General features: G+C 42.5%; 1 protein-coding gene across 1 annotated transcript in view; it reads right to left on the minus strand.

The window, feature by feature from the left end:
• Window positions 1-215: 215 nt before the first annotated feature.
• The window catches only part of LOC133410398 (Krueppel-like factor 7), a 36103-nt gene continuing 11638 nt past the window's right edge, over window positions 216-24680 (minus strand). The window contains exons 2-4 of the mRNA XM_061691532.1: window positions 12882-13473; window positions 6656-6779; window positions 216-5741 (exon numbers count right to left, since the gene is read on the minus strand). Coding sequence (XP_061547516.1) covers window positions 5690-5741; window positions 6656-6779; window positions 12882-13473 — 768 coding nt within the window. The 3' untranslated portion in view covers window positions 216-5689. The remainder of the gene's footprint in view (window positions 5742-6655; window positions 6780-12881; window positions 13474-24680) is intronic.

The raw sequence follows: 24680 nt of genomic DNA on the forward strand, positions 1-24680 counted from the left end.
CGGTATGAAATGTTAAGGTAGCGTGACATGATGAAAAAAACAAAAAAAAACGATACCTTCGTAACGTCTTTGGGAAAAGGTGACTTTTTTCTTTCATTACTTCCTGTTTGGAGGGGCACTCAGTTGTGTGCCCTTCATGGCCACACTGACACCTGGTGGCTCCTTGCAGCATTACAACACCAATCCATTCCAAATGAATACAAAAAAACCAAGAGTTGAGATTCTACCATTTATGACACAGATTTGTACATTCTTAAATAAAAAGGCTCCACTGAACACGCGTTGCATAGATATGATACAATACCAATTTAGAAAAAAACAATTATCAAACACATTCAGTAACAAAAATAAACTCTCCCTCGTCAATAAACAACATAATGTTGTATCATACAAATCATATCATTTCAACACTTTGTACAGCAAAAAAAGGTGCCGGCTATGGGACTCGGTGACCACAAAGAAAACTGATTTGATCTGAGTATTTTTTTCCTGAAAAACGTCATGTTACGTCATGTTAATTGATGTTCAAACATATTATCAAAGTGTTGATGAGAAAATTATTTGAATGCCTTTAATGAGCAAACGAGCACGCTGTTGCAGTACCAATTTGCTTCTTTGGTGGGCGCCACTAACTTCAGTGGGGGTCAACATTTCTTTTGTTAGAATTTCATAGCAAAATATTTTGAGAAAAAAAATGTTCAAATTCAAATAAAACAATTTCATTGTTCCCACTTATGATGGTTTGATTTATTTCTTTATTTATTTTTGGCCAGATTCGTTGAAAAAAGTTGGGGTGTGTTCAGTGTGTAAAATGTTGCAAAACAAACATACGCTAATGATGCTAGTGCGTCTCTGCTTTGGGACTCAGTGACCACAGCTAAAATCTTGTTGATTTGAGTATTTTCACAAAATCTGTCACTTTTTAAGGTTTTTTTTATTTAATGTCGAAAAAAATGAATAAAAGAAAAATCCATGTGAATGCCTAGCATGAGCTCGCTCTGTTGTAGTACCACTTAGCTCATAAAACCAAAATGTTTCGAGTGACTTTTCCGGGAATTCTCAACATATTTGGTGACAGATTTCCCCCCCCCCCCAAAAAAAAAACAAAAAACAAAACAAAAACAAAAAAAAAACATTTGTGGTATGTTTGGGTTATAAAAAGGTGCTAAACAAACACACACTAATGATGCTAATGACGCTAGTGAGTCATGTGATAGCAGCGACGCCAAGAGAGTCACGTGACTGAGTGTCAAGGCATTTGATTGACTGGTATGCGACGCGTTGTCGCCCTGGTGGCGAGGCGTGGATGTGCGACGAGACTACGCTAGCAGTGCAGCAAGTGTGATCACATACGTAGTGGAACGTTGGCGACAACTAAAGCAGGAAGTGGCTCAGGAAGTCACGCTATGTACAAAAGCTAACAGACGCAGCTGGCAACTGGTGAGATGGCCCCGCCTCCTTCAGGCAGTCCTGCACCACGATTGGCTGGTGAGTCTCTCTTTGGAATCCTTCGGAGTCAACAATCCTAACCTAAATTTAGGCCTGGTACACACATAAGGATTTTTCAAATCTTAAAAGATTGTTTATCTGTTACACATGAAGATGGAAATAAAATACAAATAAATCAGGCATTTAACAATTTTTGTCATACTGTGTGTGGTGTGCTCTGATAAAGTAAACACAGAACACCACACACACAAAGATTCTGTTTCACTGCCGATCCTGGATCCAGTCCGCCAAGACAGAACTCTTGCATGATCAAATGTGATCTAACAAAAATGAAGAGGCAACAGCACCGCAACGTCGAATAGGACAAACGAGAAAAATAAATTATGGTGGCCCTGGGACTATTTCTCACAGAAAAATCCTGAACAACAACAACAAAATTGTGGAAAAACTTGCCAGAGACATTAAATCTCAGGCTTCCCGCAGCTTCACGAGCTTGTCCTCCATTTCTGAGGTGCGGCGGTCTTTTGTGTTTTGGGTGTGTGAACTCTGTCATTTTACTGGTATGCTTTTATTTTGAAGGCCTGATTTTACAGGCTACCAGAAATATTGCGCCAATGTTTGTTGCGTTGTCGAAGGTTAATTAAAGACTCTAGATTGTCTGTAAGTGCGATTGGTTGTTTGTTTATATGTGCCCTGCCCTAGTGAGGATAACTGGTTAAGGGAATAGATGGATGGATGGATGGATGGATATCGGGTAGGACATGCTTGTTTTTATTTGCGGCTGCTTCCTTGTTCGTCAGTCAGGTTGCTTCTTGATTAGCTCCATTGCACTCCACATCACAATTGACCTAGTCATGACTCGGCAGATGTCAGATTTTTGGTCGTACATATTCCAGCACGTCCGCGACCCTAGTGAGGAGAAGCGGCTCAGAAAATGGATGGATGGATGGATATTTCGCACGTTTAATGTTTCCCATTGTCAAACCCGACCCGTTTGCACTGTAAAAACGCAAAATCTTACCGAGTGAATTATCTTATTTCTAGTGAAAACATCGTACTGTACTTATTTTAAGAGAGTTTTGCCTTTTCAATTTTCAGCAAGATAAAAAGACTTGTTTTAATATACAGCATCTTATTTTAAGAATGTTAAGAAGTTAGTTCATACGAGTTCCATTGACAGATTTTCCGCTTACGGAGAAAATGTCTTGTTTAAAGTGAAAAAATCTTACGCTTCTTAAAATAAGTCTTTTCATCTTGCTGAAAATTTAGAAAAAAAGTCAAACTTTCTTTAAGTACGGTAAAAGTTTTTTTTTTTTTACTAAAATAAGATAAAATCACTACGTAAGATTTTGCGTTTTTGCAGGGTGGTACCCTATTATCAGGACAAAACCACTCTTAAAAAACCTCAGACCACAGGATTATTTTACAGGATAGTCTTGTAGACATAAAATAGCCTGGAATTTGTCATCAGTTGTGAAATCGGGACAAAAACAGCCCGATTATCTTTATGTGTGTACCAGAAGAAGTCCTTTGCCGATGCTAAGCTAGCCATTAACTAGTAGCTACTTGCATTACGTTAACATGACGTAACTACACTAAAGCTACAGCTCGAGCTTCTACCCTGGCTAAATAAGCCACATTATTTTACACTAAAAGGCCGTTTTTAGCATATAGCGGCTGTTCATGCTAATCTACTCATTTGTTAGCTCCCACTAAACGGATCCACAGGGTTTGGACTCGAGGTGTCACAATTAATTGATTAATTGACAAGTAATCGATAATCAAATGAATCAGCAACTATTTTAATAATTGAATAATTGTTTAGAGACCTTTTTTTAACCTTAATATGGTCCAAATCATTTGATTTCTGCCTCACAACAATACAGTAACTATTCTCAGATTACTGTTGCCCTCCAACGAAAGCAGACGGATTAACTTTGTGTGTAATCAAAATAAGAGTTGCAAACATCTGCTTTTACTTTGGAAAACAATGATCAACATGTTTGCTGATTTTCTGACAAATGTTAGGGACCGCTATCACTATTGAATATTTTTAGAATCGATTATTCTATCAATCATTTCAATTCATTGAAAAATTGGATACAAATTGACGATGCATTAAAGTTGCAAAATCATTTTTTTCCCGATTATTGTTGTTTATTTGGTATAGTTTAATGACGAAACAAAACCAAATAAACAACAATGAATCAATATCACATGAGAGGGAGTGATGATGTACTCACCAATCTTTTTGAAACTGAGATCAACTTCTTGGGTACCGATTCATGCGAATGAAGGCCTACTAGTTTGATATACACTTCTGAGGCTTCCAGCTCCAGCTTTGGTCTGTAACATCCGCCAGAAAAACGGCAAAAATGTTGATTGTTGTTTTCCAAAGCAAAAGCAGATGTTTGCAAATGTCTCATTTTGATTCAGCACAAAGTTTATCAGTCTGCTTTCATGGACGACTACAGAAATCAGAGAATGTTTACTGCTGAGTGGTTGAAATGAGAGGATTTGGACAATTTCTAGTTAAACAATGGCTCTAAATGATGAATCACTTATTAAAGTAGTTGTGTATTAATTTGATGATTGATTAGTTGAAGATGAATCAATTAATTGTGACACCTCTAGTGCTTATGCTAATCGGGAGCTAGCGGGGGAGTCAAGCTGAAACAAAACAAGCAGGCCGAGCGAGGCCGAAGCGCCAGGAAAAAAAAAATGATTTTGAAGAGTTTTGTAATGACCAAATTACGAGTAAGAGGTTTTACACAGACGCAGCCACACGTTCGTGCTTTGAAAAGTGCAACTGGCGTCCCTCTGTGATTGTACGTCTCATTATGAGCCCCTTTCACGTTGAAACTAGCAAAGCAGTATAAAATATTTGGACAATTGCTTTTGACGCAGAAAGGCTGGAAAAGTGAGTGTCAGTGTTAGGAATTCCACACAGCTGTCATCCCGCTTCTGATCATACCTCAGAAAGACGGAAATTCGCTAGTCCACTTTAACAGCCTTTTCCGCTTGGGTACCTTTTACACACAACAGCAAACGGAGGGAAAATTGGCTTTGACGGACGACGGTGTATTTTTTTTCGTACCCCCTTTTCCTCCATAAGGGAACGTGGTGGAGCTGCCTCAAAATGGTGAATCCACGCCGGAGGTTTTTGGTATCGATTGTTCCAAGCTGTACTGTGGACCCTCCCGTGCCGCCCTCCAGGTTTTTACGCCGTCGACGGCACCAGGCAGGCGCAACTTTCCAGCGCACACGGTTGATGTTTCCAAAGTGAAAAGCATGAGAGAAGCTGATCGAGAAAAGGTTGCTATGGAAACCAGGTTAAGATCATTTGTCGTCAGAAAAAAAAAATTGTGAAAAGCCATTTGAACATCAACAGTGTGTGTGTGTGTGTGTGCGTGCATGTTCATAATGTTTTTGTGGTTTATCTCCATTTTTTTTTTGATTTCTTTTTTCATTAGCAGTAGCAAAAAGCACGGAACATTAGAAAAACAGTCAGTGCAGTCATCAGCTAACAAGTTAGCGGCTAAGTTTACTGTTAAGTTAGCGGCTAATATAGGCTAATTTCGGCTACGTCAGCAGCTAACTTAGCAGCTAATTAGCGACGTTCCTTGTGACCTCCCACATCCAGCGGCACAAACAGGAAGTTTTAAAAGAAGCACTCCCTGTTCCTGTTTCTTTGATTGGCCAGTCCTCTCACATTCTGCTGAGTTCCAAGACATTTTTCTTCAAATGAGAAAAAGAGCTAAAAGTGTCTCAAATGTCATCAACAAGAAGAATCCTTGTGGTTCTCCCAGTAGAAAAAAAATCAAAGTGGCGCTGCGCATTTTCTCCCGCCAGGTGCCACGCATCGGCTTCCGTTGCGTCATTGGCGTCGGAGGAGAGCCGGCAAGATGGCGGCGAGTCTCTGGGATGTCAGATTGTGTAGTTATCTTGGACTGGATGGCGCTCTCGAGAGGAAACGCCACAAAACCAAAATCCAGAAAGTTGGACTGTACAAAGACGAGCATGTGACGACTTTTTCTAAGAAAGGTCAAGAAGTTAAACCGGTGTGATGCGTTCGAAGACGGCGTGTTAAAAACAGCGAGTGTGTGTAAGTGAATGAAAAGCAACAATCTAACTATTCCTCCTCCTCCTCCTCTTCCGCGAGACGCCGCGCGGTGGTCGGCGGGCTTCTTCCTCCCTTCTTGTTCTTGTTATTCTGTCCTGCTGGGTGGTGCCGCCTCTTTCAGACATGGCGCTTCATGTGCAGCGCCAGGTGGTCGGACCTGGAGAAACACCTGCATGCACACACACACACACACACACACACACGCAAGCATCAATATTCAATTAATACAACACAGGAAAACAGCATCCATCTGTTTGTGGATCTGTCCATCCATCATCCAGAAATTCTCATCATTTGTTCATCCACCCTTTCATCTATGGATCGATCCATCCGTTCAGCCATCATCGATCCATTCATTCACACATCTGTGCATCTATCATCATCCATCCATCACTCCATTTATGGATCCATTATACATATATTCCTCACTCCATGTATCCATTCTTCCATCTTTGTCAATCCATCCATTCATCCAGTCATTCATCCATCCATCCATCCACCTATCAATTTATCCATCCATCCACCCACCCAACCATTTACAAATCTACGCATATATCCATCATTTATCATCCATCCATCACTCCAGTTATTAAACCATGCATTTGTCAAGTTTTTTTTTTTTTTTTTTGCAACCTCAGCAAAAGGCAATACAAGGACACACATGACTCAAATGTGTGTGCGTGTGTGTGTGTGTGTGTGTGCGTGCATGCGTGTGTGCATGTGTGTGAGCGCGTTTGTGTGTGTGGACAGATGGCCATGCGGTTATTGTGTGCTTCAGTTTTGGGGGTCCAGCTGGTTACATTGAGAGCCCCTCTCACTCAAATCCTCTTCCTCTTCACTCTTCTTTGTGTCCTCTTCCTCACCTCAGGGGGCCCCAGCTTGATTATGCCTGATTAATGTGTGTGTGTGTGCGCGTGTGTGTGTATCACAGCTCAGGTTGTTTTGCTTTTTTTTTTTGTGACTGACGGACTTTTTTCCATCCGAAACTGACTCACTGTATCGTCACAGTGGATGGTTACATGATATTAGATGTGCGTAAAAGTGCGTGTGTGTGTGTGTGTGCGTGTGTGCGTGCACATTTACCTGTCGCAATGGTTGCACTTGAAGGGCTTGGCTCCAGTGTGTTTGCGATAGTGTCGCGTCAGCTCGTCGCTGCGGGCAAAGCGCCACTCACACCCTTCCCATGAGCACTTGTATGGCTTCTCGCCTAGTACACAAAACACACCCACCCAAACACACACACACACACACACACACACACACACACAACAGAGTGTATCACCTCACCACCAAAAAATAAACTAAAATAATAATAATAATAATAATAGGTGGCACGGTGGATGACTGGTTAGCACATCTGGTTAGCACGTCTGCCCCACAGTTTTGAAGACTCGGGTTCAAATCCGGCCTTGCCTGTGTGGAGTTTCCATGTTCTCCCCGTGCCTGCGTGGGTTTTCTCCGGGCACTCTGGTGTCCTCCCCCATCCCAAAAACATGCATAGTAGGTTCATTGAAGACTCTAAATTGCCCGTAAGTGTGAATGTGAGTGCGAATGGTTGTTTGTTTATATGTGCCCTGCAATTGGCCAGCAGCCAGTTCAGGGTGTACCCCGCCTCTTGCCCAGAGTCAGCTGGGATAGGGTCCAGCACGCCCCCGCGACCCTTGTGAGGAGAAGCGGTAAGGAAAATGGATGGGTGAATAATAATAATAACAATTAGCTTTATAGAGCACTTCATAAAACTCAAAGATGGTTTACACACACATGAAACAAGCACTAACAGAGAAAAATAAACATACACAAAATAAATGGTTGATGGGTAAAGTGAGATTAAATGCTAATTGTAAGAGGTCAGTTTGTAACAGTTGTTTGAATGATTATGGTGAGTCAGAGGCACAGATATGTGTGTGGGTGTGTGTGTGGGGCGGGGGGGCAATGGTGACAACATCCCATGTCCCACCGATTTAACACAATAAGCAGTCATAAATGAGTAGGAAATTAATTCTTTACTGGTGCACTGTGGTTATTACAAATCATACACTCACTCACTGACACACGCACACACCACACACACAAAGGCAAACACATTTATACATACAGTGGGCACGGAAAGTATTCAGACCCCCTTACATTTTTCACTCTTTGTTATATTGCAGCCATTTGCTAAAATAATTTAAGTTAATTTGATTCCTCACTAGCGGCACGGTGGACGACTGGTTAGAGCGTCAGCCTCACAGTTCTGAGGACCCGGGTTCAATCCCCGGCCCCGCCTGTGTGGAGTTTGCATGTTCTCCCCGTGCCTGCGTGGGTTTTCTCCAGGCACTCCGGTTTCCTCCCACATCCCAAAAACATGCATTAATTGGAGACTCTAAATTGCCCGTAGGTGTGACTGTGACTGTGAGTGCGACTGGTTGTTTGTTTGTATGTGCACTGCGATTGGCTGGCAACCAGTTCAGGGTGTAACCCGCCTCCTGCCCGATGACAGCTGGGATAGGCTCCAGCACGCCCGCGACCCTAGTGAGGAGAAGCGGCTCAGAAAATGGATGGATGGATGTTTCCTCACGAATGTACACACAACACCCCATATTGACAGAAGAAAAATGGAATTGTTGAAATTTTTGCAGATTTATTAAAAAGAAATACTGAAATATCACACAATCATAAGTATTCAGAGCCTTTGCTGTGACACTCATATATTTAACTCGGGCGCTGTCCATTTCTTCTGATCATCCTTAAGCTGGTTCTACACCTTCATTGGAGTCCAGCTGTGTTTGATTATACTGATTGGACTTTTTTAGGAAAGCCACACTCTGTCTATATAAGACCTTACAGCTCACAATGCATGTCAGAGCAAAGGAGAATCACGAGGTCAAAGGAACTGCTTGAAGAGCTCAGAGACAGAATTGTGATAAGGCACAGATGTGGCCAAGGTTACAAACAAAATCCTGCTGCACTTAAGGTTCCTATGAGCACAGTGGCCTCCATAATACTTAAATGGAAGACGTTTGGGACAATCAGAACCCTTCAGGGGAGAAGAGCCTTGGTGAGAGAGGTAAAGAAGAACCCAGAGATCACTGTGGCTGAGCTCCAGAGATGCAGTCGGGAGATGGGAGAAAGTTCTAGAAAGTCAACCATCACTGCAGCCGTCCACCAGTCGGGGCTTTATGGCAGAGTGGCCCGACGGAAGCCTCTCCTCAGTGCAAGACACATGAAAGCCTGCATGGAGTTTGCTAAAAAAACATCTGAAGGACTCCAAGATGGTGAGAAATAAGATTCTCTGGTCTGATGGGACCAAGATAGAACATTTCTGCCTAAATTCTCAGACGGATGTGTGGAAAACTAGGCACTGCTAGGCACCTGACCAATACAGTCCCAACAGCGAAGCATGGTGGTGAGAGCATCATGCTGTGGGTGTATTTTTCAGCTGCAGGGACAAAGAAAAGATGAATGCGGCCAAGTACAGGGATATCCTGGATGAAAACCTTCTCCAGAGTGGTCAGAACCTCAGATTGGGCCCAAGGTTCACCTTCCAACAAGACAATGACCCTAAGCACACAGCTAAAATACCGAAGGAGTGGCTTCAGAACAACTCCGTGGCTGTTCTTGAATGACCCAGCCAGAGCCCTGACTTAAACCCAATTGAGCATCACTGGAGAGACCTGAAAATGGCTGCCCACCAACGTTCACCATCCAACCTGACAGAACTGGAGAGAATCTGGAAGGAGGAAAGGCAGATGACCCCCAAATCCAGGTGTGGAAAAAGATCATTCCCAGAAAGACTCATGGCTGTATTAGCTCAAAACGGTGCTTCTACTAAATACTGAGCAAAGGTTCTGAATACTTATGACTGTATGATATTTCAGTTTTTCTTTTTTAATAAATCTACAAAAATGTCAACAATTCCATTGTTTTCTGTCAGTATGGGGTGCTGTGTGTACATTAAGGAAGAAAAACAATGAACTTAAATAATTTTAGCAAATGGCTGCAATTTAAGGGGGTCTGAATACTTTCTGTACCCACTGTACACAGACATATTGACATACACACACTCACACAGACACACACATAAACACAAACAAAAGACACACGCACACAGATCCACACGCTCACAAACATACTTATACTTAGTCTCATAAACACACGCACACACGCATGCACACACAAACAAAAACACACACACAAAACAGATGCACACACACATTTGGATACAACAACACTTCCACACGCACAAGCAAAATGAATAGAATCCTTGCTTTGCCGTGTTGTCCAATCAGATGAGTGAATGTCTAAATGAGTATTAGTTGTGTTTACTGGTCATATGATCTGCTATCATATGATCTCAGTGACAGTGACCTGCCTTGCCCTCGCGGCACTCTTGCTCTTGTTTGCAGATAATCCTGCACGACACTGCTGCTGCTAATCCACCATGATGCTACGTCTCGTATGTGTGTGTGTGTGTGTGTTTGTGTCTGGGCGGCGTCCTCCCCTCCCGGTACAAGTGCAGCGCTTTCATTAGCCGTTTAACAAGCTTAATCCTCCTAATTAATGTTACCCAGTTAACTTCTTTTTACACTTGACATGAAAAATTGCCTGTACGGTTATTAAAAGTTTCATGATGGCCACAGTTTGACCCTGGAACAGGCTACTTATATTATTTCCTTTCAGAGAAAACCTTTACCTGAGCTGTTCCTGTACGGATGGATGGAAATATAGACAGCTGTATAGATGATATATGGATGGATGAAGGTTGCATCAATGGATGGATGATAGATGCATGGATGGATGTACTGTATACAGTAGACAGTTAGATGACAGGATGGAAGGATGCCAGTGGATAGACCTGGCACAATATAAATATATCAAAATGTTCATTTATTAAATAAATATGACGGTGCATGCCCACTCAATGCAGCGCCCCCCTCCCCCTCAATGCCCCCCTCCTCCGGTTGCTTGACTTTGGTTGCTAGGAAACTGCATCACTCTCCTCCCTAATTGGCTGCTGGGTTGTTCGTGTCTGTTCAGCTCCCTCGCTCTCTCTCTCTCACATGCGCACACACCTTCCCACCCTCCACGCACACGCACATGCATGCACACGTTCTGTCAGTTGCTAGGTGACTGGCGTCATGGTTGCCGTGGCGTCAGGCGTCCCGCTTCCCTCAGCATGTGTGTGTGTGTGTGTGTGTATGCCTGCGTGTGTACACTTAAGAAACGCGCGGTCGGGTTGGGATGGGGGGTGGGGAGGACAATTAGAGAAGACGGGTGTGATACGAGTGCCTGTCTGACACCTGCGGCCCAGCACACACGTACACACACACACACACTCACACGCATGAGCGTGCATGTTGTGCATGTGTGTCATGTGTCAAGGATCCACACATATGTCAAAAACATGATAATTGTCTTATTGACTTGTATTCATGTATGCAGTGTATAATAGTAGTCTTTAACATTGTAGTGTGATGCAGGTGGATGATGTTGTGGTGTACCACAAGGCTTTATACGCAATCTTCTGTACTTTTATGTATTTACTTATAAATGAGCCATGTTATACTGCTATGTTATAAACATATTGTAGGGCCATGTTCCAGAATATAAAAATCATAGAAAATTATTTGTCAAAATTAAACAGCCATGTTACATAACCATATTTTAGAACCTTGTTGTAGGACTATGTCATTGACACGTTAGAGGAACATGTTATAGACCCACAGTACAGGGCTATTATACAGCCCTGTTACAGAAAAATATTGTAGACCTTATTATAGTACTTAGTTATAAAACCACATCATCGTGTTATTAAATTACATTTATTGAAGCACATTATAGAACCATGTCATAGAAACACATAATAGTCCCATATTATAGAATCACATTATAGAGAAGACCATTTCAAAGGACCTTGATTTCACCATTTTATAAAATTACATTATAGCACTATGTTATAGTACCAAGTTATAGCAGAATCTAAAAGTACCATTAAAGAACCACATTAAATAGCCATGCTATAGAACCACGTTATAGTACTTGTAATAGGACCATGTCATAACACATGCGAAAGAACGACATTATAGAACAAAAGGACAGGACCACATCATAGATCCAGGTTATAGCTCCATATTATATAACAATATAACAGAGCCTTATTATAGGTCCACGTTAAAGGACCACTTCTAAGACAACCGGAACTGTTCAGTTGCGATTGAGTCAATGCCCTGAAAAGGAAATGACCTGGATGAATGACAATAGTCACGGGCATTATAGGACCACGTTATAAAACCCTTCTTTCCAACCCTATGGACCCATGATATAGGACCAACTTATAGGGTCATGCTATAGACCAGGGGTCTAGTCACAGAAGGCCAAAATTAAAAATTGGGACCAAGTCGCGGGTCAAATGCAATATTTATTGAAAATTGACTGCGATCGTGCGTTTTCCCTTCTCTCCAGATATGTAATGTTAAACCTTGTCATATGAAAACAAACTTAAGCTTAAACGCCGACTCAGGAATAAGCTAACTTTAATATTCTAAACATGACAAATCAAATGTGCAATAAAAGACACGTCAGTGGTCTTTGTTTCTTTTTTTAAATAGATCAATTCTTTTGTCTCGTTCTGTAGCCTTTCAAGTTCCTTTTCAACTAAACCAACAACAAAACCACCCGGTATTTGTTTCTTTTTTAAATTGATAAATTCTTTTGTCTGTCGCTACCTGTAGCCTTTCAAGTTCCTTTTCAATTAAAATATTTTTCAAACAACAAAACAACCCCAAAAATAAGAATGTCCTTCTCTGAAAATCCAGGCTTTAAACTATTAACCGTTACGTGCCATGGAATAGAAAAGTCCAGAAAGAAAACATTCCAAACAGCCAAGTTGCCGCCGCACACAAGAAAATGTCTGTCCTTTACTTTCGTGAACAAATCATCTGCCTAACACCTGTCTTGAGAGCTCCTGGTTTCCATCTTTCGTTTGGCCATTTGCCCAAGGAGACTGGCAGCATGGTTGCTAATGACTGCAAAAGAAAAGGGCGGAGCGCTTGCTGGTCTCAACTGACGTGCCAACACAGCAGCAAAGCATTGTAGGATTTGTAGTATTAGCGGTGCATGCGCTATACAGTATACCGGCAGGCCATTTTTTGTTTGACATATATGCTATAGACCCTTGCTGTAGAACCAAGTTGTAGTACCACATTACAGACCACATCATGGAACCATGATTTAGCCATCTTCTTGAGCCACATTATAGAAATGATGGCATTGTTGAACAAATTATAGGAGCATGTTATATCGTAAACGTGTGTAGTATTTGTGTTACCTGTGTGCGTCCTCTGGTGTGCCTTGAGGTGTGAGCTCTTGGTGTAAACCTTGCGGCAGCCATTAAACTGACACCTGTGTATTCTCTTCTTGTTCTCAGTCGAGTCTCGCACCAGGCCGGGCCCGCCTCGCTGCTCCCCGTCGCTGAGCGCCCCCTCCCCCGGGCCCGGCGGCGGCGGCGGGGGAGACGTCAGCGCCCGCGCTGCCACCAACTTGACCGCCCCCAGGCCCTCCTTCTTGGCCACCAGCTTGAGCGTGAGCGCGCCACCTGCCTGTTTCCCCTGGTGTCGCCCCAACTCGGGGGAAGAGGGCGGCGTTAGCGACGTGACGGCGGCGCTGAGCTGTGCGGCGCTCACACCCGACACCAGGACTTGATCCTTGCTGTCTTTCAGAGTCTGAAGGAGTTTGGCGTGGACTTTGGGGAGCGGGCTGGGCTGCGCCGGGAAACTGGGCAGGAGGGGGTCCGTAAGCTCCTCATAGCTGTCGCTGCCCCGCGTGAGGGCGGGCGCCAGGAGGCGGTCCAGGTCCTCGTCCAGGAGTTCCGACAGTCTTCTGGGCTCCGTCTGGAGGTAACGCTCCAACTCCAGACATGTCTGGCAAAGAAAAGACACAAAAGACAAATTAATGCTGCACTACTGCGCCTGCTAGAGGCCTGGAGGCCCCCCCCCCCCCCCCCCCCCATCACCAGGGAGAAAGGATTAACTCTGTGATCGATTGATACTGCCTGGCTGAGCTACAAATGACAAGAATCTCACATACCGGTACTTACATACAGTTGTGCCTTGAGATACCAAAGATCCGAGTGTTGAGTTTTTCGATATCCGAGCCATCGTTCGGACGATTTTTTGCTTTGACTCGAGAACAAAAAAATTAGCTACGAGTGCATTGTGGTGGCAGCGAACTCAACTCAACTCACTTCACAAGCCACAGTTTGGAAGATCGTTAATTACACGTTGTGTGCTTAAAAAAAACACATGACCTTGCCTTCAAGTCCACCAGCTTAATACTAACACATATTGAAAAACGCCATAGAGGGGCAAACTAATAGCATCTATGCTGCGGTGTTATAACGCTTTACGCAATGGATATTTGGACATAATCTGTGCATCAACACATGTAGACAGACATTTTCATGTAATTTGATCAATAACGGTAAAGACAAAAATTCTAATTTAGCAATTATTTTATGCCACCTTCATTTTACTGTCTATGTATAAATGTCTTCCATGCTGAAACAGCCATACTTAAACTCGTATTTTCCAAAGGTTCTTGATGATTTAAAAGTTTAGGCATTCATTGTAAAGGCAATCTTTATTAACAGAGCAAATGGTGGTGGCCCATTGAAAGGCACGTCTTTTTATAACGGTAAAGACAAACAGTTTCATAAAAATCGTGTGAGCTGCACAATTTACGTGTTGCCCTTCAAACTCTGCGGATAAAAGTGCATAAATGATCCTTACTACTACGTCTTTATACAATCGTAATAACGGTAAAGACATGCAATAGTTCCAACATTTTCATAAATTCACACATTCATTCATATCTCTGAAATAACACCTTTTACAGTATTTTGCTGTCTGCCATTGTGTGAATGCAAAATGGCTGCCTCATCCTGGCACGCCAGCCCACAGATCCATCTGGTGTATTGCAACTACATAATGAGGCTCGCTTCAGCGGGATTAACGGTAAAGACAGCTTGAGCGATGAAGAAGGACCGTTTGTAAAAGAACCCAAAGAGAGGTAATAACTCAACCTCTTGGTAATAACGCAACTCTGAAGGCGGGAAATTTTTTTTGTGTGTTAGTTCAGCAGAAAAATCCTATATACTGCATCCAAAAATAGAATCAGCATCTTCCGAAAACATAATTCCAAACAATATCCCATAACGATGCTGTAAAAATTGTTTTGGGGGGAAAAAACAAAACAAAACAAAAAACAAGAAATCTATATCAGTGTTTTTTATAAGAGCCTTAACAGAAAATATTATCACTTATTTTTCTGTGCCTTTAACACTGAACCAGCAAAACAGGACATTTTCACACATCACCGATCAGATAAGCGCCACTGTCTGGTGTAACAAATTGTCGCTGGATAGTGACAATTGCTTTCGACACAACAGGACGGTGGAAGTGAGCGTCGGGTGTCAGTCAACTGTACTAGCTACCGAGGTGGAAAATTGCCAGATTGACTTTGTCCATCACACGTCGACGTTTAGCGAGAACAACGATGTGGGGGGGGGGGACGGCGTCAAATGCGCTCTTCAACAAGCTGTGTGAAAGGGGCTTCGTGAGAGAGTATAAATGTATGCATGGGCGAGAGAGGGAGGGCGTGTTGAATGTCAGCATCATCAGCTTGCGAGCTTGACGTCTACGGCTGCCGCACGCACTCGCGGGCACACACACACACACGGACACGTAACACACACCATATAGAGAAAGGTGACATTGGGTAACACACACACACACACACACACAGAATAATGAAGTTGTGTTACCTTGACAATGACGTTGAGTAGTTACACTGCTTTTATATATTTGAATATATGTTATTACCTCTGCCAAGCATGCAAACACAAGGGGACAGCTTAATTTTTTACTTAGTATTGTAGCTAATACGTTAGCATGTTAGTTAGTAGGTTAGTTGGTACATAAGTTAGTCAGCCTCTTAGTTTGTTAATTCATCAGCCAGCCAGTCCGTTAGTTAGTGGGTAAGTTAGTCTGTAAGATAGTAGGTTCATTGGTCAGTCAGTTAGACTTAAAAATGAGTTAGTTAGTTAGTTAGTTAGTTGATTATTTGGTAATTTCACCCTGTTAGTTTGTTAGTTCATCAGTCAGTCACTATTTAGTTTGTACTTTAGTTAATTAGTTGGTGTGTTAGCTGGTAATTTAAGAATTTAGTCAGCCCATTAGTTTGCTAGTTTAGCACCTAGTCAGTCATTCAGTGAGTTAGTTGGTATATTTTCATTTTTGTGGTTACGGTCTACTTGCATTGTGAGACACAGGGCCTTGGCGGAGGTCTACTGCTCAGTGACATTCATTCAAACACACACACAACGTTGTTTTCTAGTCAAACAAGCGCTGATAAGACAAAGACAATAAAACAGTTAATGTATATTGAGTGTGTGTGTGTGTGCGTGTCTCAGGGGTTTCTCCTATCCCCGGAATGCAGGGGCCTGCCAAGCCCTGCAGTGTCTGTGTGTGCGTGTACATGCGTGTGTCATGCAGGCAGCTCACCGATGCATGCAGGCAGCTCACCGAGAGGCCTTTGACAGCAAAAAGCAAACACTCAACTGGCTCCTCCAGGAAACATTTGCGTGCACACTGATGAGATCATTAACCACAATGATGATGATGATGATGATGATGATGATGATGATGAAGTCATACTATGCCACAGCATGGACTTCACACTTCAAATATGAAGCGCCATAATCATCAGCAAATGTCATAATGTACAAGGCTGAAGCATTTGGACAACAAATTCAAAGCAAACATGATCCTGTTCTCCACAAAAATGGCAAAAAAAAAGAAAGTTGTATTTTGCCACAAAAATGATTAAAAAACATTCTACAGTAGTGCTTTGAGAGATACGAGTTTAATTCTTTTTGATGACCTCAAAACACTCATATGGCAAATCATCATTCCCCATTGAAATGAATGATAATGCCATGAATACAGACATATGGATACACAAATAGACGGTCACAACCCCTCAGTAAGCCGCAGTAATATCAGGCGTTTTTCCTCAGAGGATCCAGAATATATGCCTGTGAGTATTGATATACTATCTGTCTACATGTGTTGCTCAACTGATTGTCTTCAAATATGCTTGAAGCATAACACCGACAGATAGATGCTATTCGTTAGCCCATCTATGGCATTTCCCATTATGTGTTAGCGTTAAGCTAGCAGCCGTTAAAGCAAAGTTACGTGGTTGTTTTAAATGTTTGAAGCCTCTATTTTAAAACGTTTTTTACTATCTGTTAAACTGATGCTTCCTGTGAAGAGAGTTCAGTTCACTGCCACCATACAGCGCTCGTATCTAAAACATTTTTACTCGCAAGTCAAAGCAAAAAATAGTCCGATCTCGAAAAAAAAAACTCACTCGTATCTCAAGACACCACTATATTTTAGTCCCAAAGTGTTATTATTTTGTTCAGGATCAAGCTGTATTAGGCCAAAAAAAACATATTTTACACAAATAGTGTAGTATTTGAGCACAAAAAGTGCCATCGTTGTCACTGAAAACACCACGTATTGTCACAACAAAATATAGTTTTGGTCAGGAGAGTTTTTACTTCTCATGAAAGTATGACATTTTGCCATTAGAATGCTCTATATGCTCACAAAAAGCATATATTAGACCAACCATGCAATTTTTCCATCACCAACATTAGTGATCAAACAAAAAGGACAAGATATTTCCCCAGACAAACACATTCCATCGTCTTGTAGAAAGTCTTCCAACAATGTTTATTTGCCACAAAAAGGCAATATTTCACCACAAAAATGCTACTCCCCCAGCCCCCCAAAAAAGATGCTGTTAATTTGATGCTGTTAAAACAAGATTTGCTCACAAAAAGCATACACTAGGCTATGAAAAACGTTACAATAGGCTATAAAAATGGCCTCAAACCGTGGAGCACATTAATCATGACTCAGCGTGTGTGTGTGTGTTTATTACCCTCTTCAGCTGGTGAGTGTTTTCTTTCCCTTTTTGTGCACAAATGTCTCCTAATTAAAACACTTTTTGGGATCTGTAAAAGAGGCTCTTTGAAGCGCCACCTCCTCCGTGGAGGGGAGCGCTCGGATGGCTCATTAGACGCAAAAGAGGTTAGAAGTATGCGTGTGTGTGTGTGTGCGTGTGTGTTGTGAAGAGGATAATGACTTATAACTGATGATTGTGCGTACCGCATATTAGGAAATGATCGCATCCAGCACCAATGCATCTGATTTGCACGAAATCTGGCACGCATGTTACTCACAGGAAGTCGTCCATTTTGATATGAAAGAGCAGTTTTCTGGATTTTGAGTAGCACCTCCCTAGAATGTCGGAAAATATTAGCATCCGGCACCAGGCCGTCCGATTTGCACGAAATCTGGCACACATCCATCATGACAGGACCCATGAAAATCAAAAATAGCTTACATTGTGAGATGCACAAGTAGTCGTCCATTTAAATTGTAATGAGCAGTTTTTCAGGACTTCAGGGAGCAATACCTTAAGAGTGTTGGAAAAAAATCAGCATCCGGCACCAGTGTGTCTGATTAACACCAAATCCGGCACACATGTCCATCATGACAGGACGCACAAAAATCATTAAAAACCTATGCTTCAAAACACACATTTTAGTTCGAAGCGAAAACAAAATTGCAGGCCATTTCCAGGGGTCAACCCCAGAACGATTGTTAGATAATATTAGTGTCCGGTTAAGATGAAATCAGGTATGCATGTCCATCATGACAGGACGCAACAAAATGCTCATAGAACCCATGTTGTAAAATGCCATTTTGGTTTGAAAGTGCCATTTTTCAGGAGAATAGGTAGTCCCCTCCTCCCAGAGTGTTAGAAAATAACCACATCCAGCACCACTCAGACCAACTGACACGAAACCTGGCACGCATATCAATATTGCAGGACACACAAAAATCAAATAAGAACCTATCCTGTAAAATGTTACGGGAAGTTGGGCATTTTGTTTTGAAAAAGCAGTTTTTCAGGAATTCAGGGAGCACGCCTATAGAGTATTATGATTTGCACGAAATCCCACACACATCCATCATGGCAAGACGCATGAAAATCAAATAAGAACATATGCTGTGAAACGCACAGGGAGTCAGACATTTTGATTTGAAGGTACCCTTTTTCAGGACTTGAGGTAGCGCTCCCTGGAATGTTAGCAAATATCCGCATCTGGCACCAGTGTGTCCGATTGACACAAAATTTAGCAGGCATGTCCATCATGACAGGATGCTTGAAAATCAAATAAGAACCTACAGTATGCTGTAAAATACCCAGGAAGTCAGCCATTTTGTTTTGAATGTGTTGCTTTCTGACGAGTGATTAGCTAAGTGCCTCTCTGGAAAGATAATATCAAATATCCACATCCAGCACCAGTGAGTCTGATTTGCACGAAATCTAGCTCGGTGTATACGTAGTCGAGTGTTTTGGTCTGATGGTGCCATAAAACACCACATTTGTAGCTCCCCCTACACACACACAGACCCCCCCCCCCCCCACCACCACCACCACCACCACCACCACCACCACCCCCACACACAAATACAAACCTACATCATAAACACATACGCCCACACACATAGTCTCACACACTCACACACACAAGCACATGAACGAACACACAAAAATTTCTCTGTCACTGCTCATTAAATACGGCGGCATAAAATTAATTAACAGCTTAATCGCACACACATGCACACGCGCACACAGCCCCACGCACACACACACACACTAGACTAAGGGGACAAGGCAGGTACAAGCTTTTAATTTGAAGCATAATTTAATACTGCTTATGCCTATTGTGTGTGTGTGTGTGTGTGTGTGTGTGTGTGTCTTTGTGCGTCTGTGAGTGTGTCTGAGTCCCTGGCCATTTGAGTAATTGGCTGAGATGGAGGGATTGGAATCGGCGGTAGAATCATCTGTTCCTCCGTCAGCTGAGCTTTCTCTTAATTAAACTCTCACTTTGTGTGTGTGTGTGCGTGTGTGTGCGTTTGTGTGTGTGTGTGTGTGCGTTTGTTTGTGTGAGTGCTAGTTATTTGTCATGTCGCCCTGCACTGCCAGGAAGACGATAGGCCTGCCGTCCAGACATCCTATTCAGACGCACTCGCACACACATGTGCACGCACGCACGCACACACACACACACACACACACACACACACACACACACTCACGCACGCGTGCTGTTTATATAGAATTTCCAGTGAGAGCAGCAGATCCTTTAAGGCACATTTTGCTGCACAATTGATAACGAAAAACAAATCCTAATCTTGAAAGGCAAATCAATAAAGACTAATTAACTGATTTAGTGTTTGTATGACGGTGAATTGTTTGTCAACTGTAGGATAAAAGATGCTAATTGGACAAGCGCTGTTGAAATATGTCCCGTAATTCGCCATTCAAGCGGCGTTCTTTCATCTTGATGGTGTTTGGTGAGGCGACAATGCGTCTCCACGGCATCGTTAAACTTTCTTCTCCTGAAAAAAAGACAATCTTTCTCAAAAAAAAAAAAACATGACCTTTTTTCTTTAAAATATACAAACCCCAATCCCAATGACTTTGGGACATTGTGTAAAATGTAAATTAAAACAGAATACAATGATTTGCAAATCATTTTCAACCTATGTTCAACTGAATACACTACAAAAACAAGATATTAAAAGTTTAAACTGATCAACATTATTGTTTTTGTTTAAATATTCTCTCATTTTGAATTTAATGCCAGCAACACGTTCCCAAAAAGCTGGGACAACAAATTACTGGGAAAGTTGAGGAATGTTAAAAAAAAAACAAAAAAAAACCTGCTTAGAACAGGTTAAATGGAAACAGGTGGGTAGAAAATGAGTATCCCCGAAAGACTCAGTTGTTCACAATCAAGGATGGGGCGAGGTTCACCACTTTGTCAACAACGGCGTCAGCAAATAGTCCAACAGTTTAACAACAACATTTCTCAATGTACAATTGCAAGGAATTTTGTTATTTCATCATCTACGGTTCATCATATCATCAAAAGATTGAGAGAATCTGGAGAGATCTCTGCACGGAGGCGGCAAGGCCAAAACCAACATTAAATGTCCATGACCTTCAATCCCTCAGGCGGCACTGCATTAAAAACCGGCATGATTGTGTGAAGGATATTGCCACGTGGGCTCAGGAACATTTCAGAAAACCATTGTCAGTTAACACAGTTCGGCGCTACATCTACAAATCCAAGTTAAACTCTACCGTGTAAAGGAAAAGCCATATGTCAAGCTCACCCAGAAACACCGCCGGCCGGCTTCTCTGGGCTTCAAATTGTTTTGGGAAATCATGGATGTCGTGTTCTCCGGGGCAAAGATAAAAAAAAAAAAAAAAAAAAAGGACCATCCAGTTTGTTATCAGCGCAAAGTTAAAAAGCCAGTACAGTGGAACCTCGATTTAACGGACTAATAGGGGCGGGTACTCGCCCGTTACAGCAGATTGTCCATTATATCGAAGCTCTTTTTGTGGCCATATACACCGCAGTGACGTGCGGTGAGGTTCATGATTCGTGAGGCACGTGACGTCTGGAACTCGACGAAGCTCAACTCAACACTGCCACATGCTGGTTGTGGCAGCGTACATACCAGACTCCACTGTGCAGTTTTAGTGGCTTTTCTGGTCAATAAGAAAGACTAAATGTCACACACTTTCATTAAATATATTAGACAGTCTGTTAAACATCAGTAAGTGCAGTACATGTGTGATAAAACGTATATTATTGGCAATGGAATGAGGAAACACCAATGTCTTTTGTGTGAAGCCACGGACCAATCACAGCCTGCCTGGATGGATGTGTGCGTGGTCTCTTGAAGCATCGTGCGAGCGGTGACTCAACGTGACTCGGAGCTGCGCTTCCTATGCATTTGAACAGGAAATATGAAAATTCAGCTATTTTAATGATGAAATCATTGAAATTATTGGATTGAAAAATAAAATTGATGTAAAGCACGGACCATAGAACTAAAATGCAACAATTTAATGTAATCATAAGGTTTTATTTACTATTCACATGTAGTGGAAAGGAAAGACCATCAGGGGGCAGTGAGGCTCTGCCTCACTTGCCTACCCTGACCGCACATCACTGATACACCCATATTAGTATACATCCATCCATCCATCCATCCATTTTCTGAGCCGCTTCTCCTCACTAGGGTCACGGGCGTGCTGGAGCCTATCCCAGCTATCATCGGGCAGGAGGCGGGTTACACCCTGAACTGGTTGCCAGCCAATTGCAGGGCACATACAAACAAACAACCATTCGCACTCACATTCACACCTACGGGCAATTTAAAGTCTCCAATTCATGCATGTTTTTGTGATGTGGGAGGAAACCGGAGTGCCCGGAAAAAACCCACGCAGGCACGGGGAGAACATGCAAACTCCACACAGGCGGGACCGGGGATTGAACACGGGTCCTCAGAACTGTGAGGCTGACGCTCTAACCAGTCGGCCACCGTGCCTACACAATAAATTAAAAGCAGCAATAAAAACATGAATACCAACAGTCCAGAGCACCCTCGAACTGCTGGAGTTTATCAAGCAAATAGTGAAGCTTCTTCCGCAAAGGAAAAAAAATATCTCAAAACTTTGTAAATTAATTTCATGGACTAAATCAATGCACTTGCCAATGCCTAAATGGGAAGAATGTACGCAACCGGTAACTCTTGGATACAGGTACTTACCAATAGTACAACATTTTTGTTTTGTACTTTCTTCGTGGCCGTGAGGAAATAGCGTGCTTCCTATTTCCAAATCTGTTCCCATAAATGAACGGCTTGGCAAAAAAAAAAAAAAAAAAAAAACCGTTACTGTACCAGAAATAGCATGTTCCAGACTTGTGTCATATTCCTCTACAACATCACCGCCATGTGCGCTTTCTCTGCGCAGAACTCTATGCACAATAGATAGAACTGCTGCCCATCCTGGCCTCCACGTCAATGCATGCATGTTGCCACAATCAAGATGGCCACCATAATCAATGTATTGCCTTTGATGGGAATGCCACATTCAACATGGCCACCACGTAGGCACAGGCACATCTGTTGGCCGAGTCGAGTCATATTGTATATCTGTATATCTATATTTGCATGTTCTCCCCGTGCCTGCGTGGGTTTTCTCCTGGCACTCCGGTTTTCCTCCCACATCCCAAAAACATGCATGAATTGGAGACTCTAAAAGTGACTGTGAGTGCGAATGGTTGTTTGTTTGTATGTGCCCTGCGATTGGCTGGCAACCAGTTCAGGGTGTACCCCGCCTCCTGCCCAATGTTAGCTGGGATAGGGTCCACCACGCTCGCGACCCTAGTGAGGAGAAGCGGCTCAGAAAATGGATGGATGGATGGATGGATATATATATATATATAAGACCTGCCTATGTGGCAGCCATGTTGAATGTGGGGCATGACGTGGCGGCCATGTCATGATGGATATATCAATTGTCTATCGTATGTAGACTCGTAGCGCAGAGTGAGAGAGCATGTGTGTTTTTTGAAAAAAAATGTCATTTTGGACAATAAGTCACATATCTTTTCAAAAAAAAATCTATGTTCTACCAAAAAGTTGCACATTTTTCAGAAAGAAATGTGCATCTCCTTGAGTAAAAGGGCAGAGAAAGAAAAGGAGGACGTCATAATGAGAGAAGACTAATGATAATAAAAACAACTTAACGTCATCATTTCGGCCTCCAAGGTCAGCCGAGTTTCATATGTGGCCAAGAAATAAGAACACACACAAACACACACACTCACACAGACAAACACATGCTCACTAACACATCCACACGAACACACACATGGACACAGTCACACGCTCTCACACGCAGAGATGCATACACAGTCACAAATACACTCACTCAAAAACACAAACGGACACTCACACAATCTCGCTACACGTCCGCACCAACACGAACATGTACACACACACAAGCATGCACAATTACACACACACACTCATACACTCACTAACACACACACACACACAACCATCACTAACACACACTCACAGGCGTACATACACACACACAATCACACACATGCGCGCACACAAATACACACACACGCAGATGTATGCACACTCACACACACGAACAGACTCACTCATATGCACGCACACACACACACACCCAAACATGCAAATGCGCAAACCCAAACACACAATATTTACAGGTGCACACACACTCTGTCTGTGTTGCTAATTGAGCGTGAAAGTAGCACATCAATGGCGTGATTTAAAAGCGCTGTTAATGCTTCAGTCGCCTTCACTCGGACGTTCCGGGGCTCTTTTGAAAATTCGGTCCCCAAAGTCAGTTTCGCTTCGTCACAGGGAATTTGGTCGACGTGTCTGTCACGAGTAGACCCACAAAAAAGTCTCAAGAAGTCATGCCTGAAAAGGTACATGAAGTCAACCATTTTGGTTTGAACCATGTATTTGACCATCATTTCAGTCATTTCCAGGGGTGCTTTGGTTTTGGGTGTGCGTGTGTTCTCTCTAACTTTGTCTCCAAAACATCGAACCTTGGTTGTGAAGTGTCTATTTTTAGGTAATTTCGGTCATTTCCAGAGGCGCTTTGATTTTTGTATGAATTCATTTTCAACCCCCGAAGCCAGTTTCACTCAACAACATGACATTTTGTAGGAATGTCAGTTCCAAGGGTGCTTTGATTTTTGGGGAAAATTCAGCCGCCCAAACCAGTTTCGCTTAGCAACATGAAATTTGCTAGGGAGGTCTATCCTGAGTAGACCCAGAAAAAAAGTCAGAAGAAGCCATGCCTGAGAAGATAGAAAGTTGGCCAAGTGTGTAATTTAGGATCACTTTGGCCATTTCCAGGGGCCCTTCAAAATGCTACAGAAACTGACTCCACAAGGTCAAAGCTTGACCAAACATTTCTCATACAATAATAATCATTAGTGCTGTTGTAATTATGATTACTGTATTATAATGCAAGTTGCAGCTCTGTGATGGATGACGGGGTGTTAAGGGCAATGAAGTGAACCTGAAGGAGGTCTCAGCTGTGGTTGAGTCCTTATGGATTAACCCCTTTG

Source organism: Phycodurus eques, chromosome 12, assembly GCF_024500275.1.
Source record: "Phycodurus eques isolate BA_2022a chromosome 12, UOR_Pequ_1.1, whole genome shotgun sequence".
In the NCBI taxonomy this organism is placed as follows: domain Eukaryota; kingdom Metazoa; phylum Chordata; class Actinopteri; order Syngnathiformes; family Syngnathidae; genus Phycodurus; species Phycodurus eques.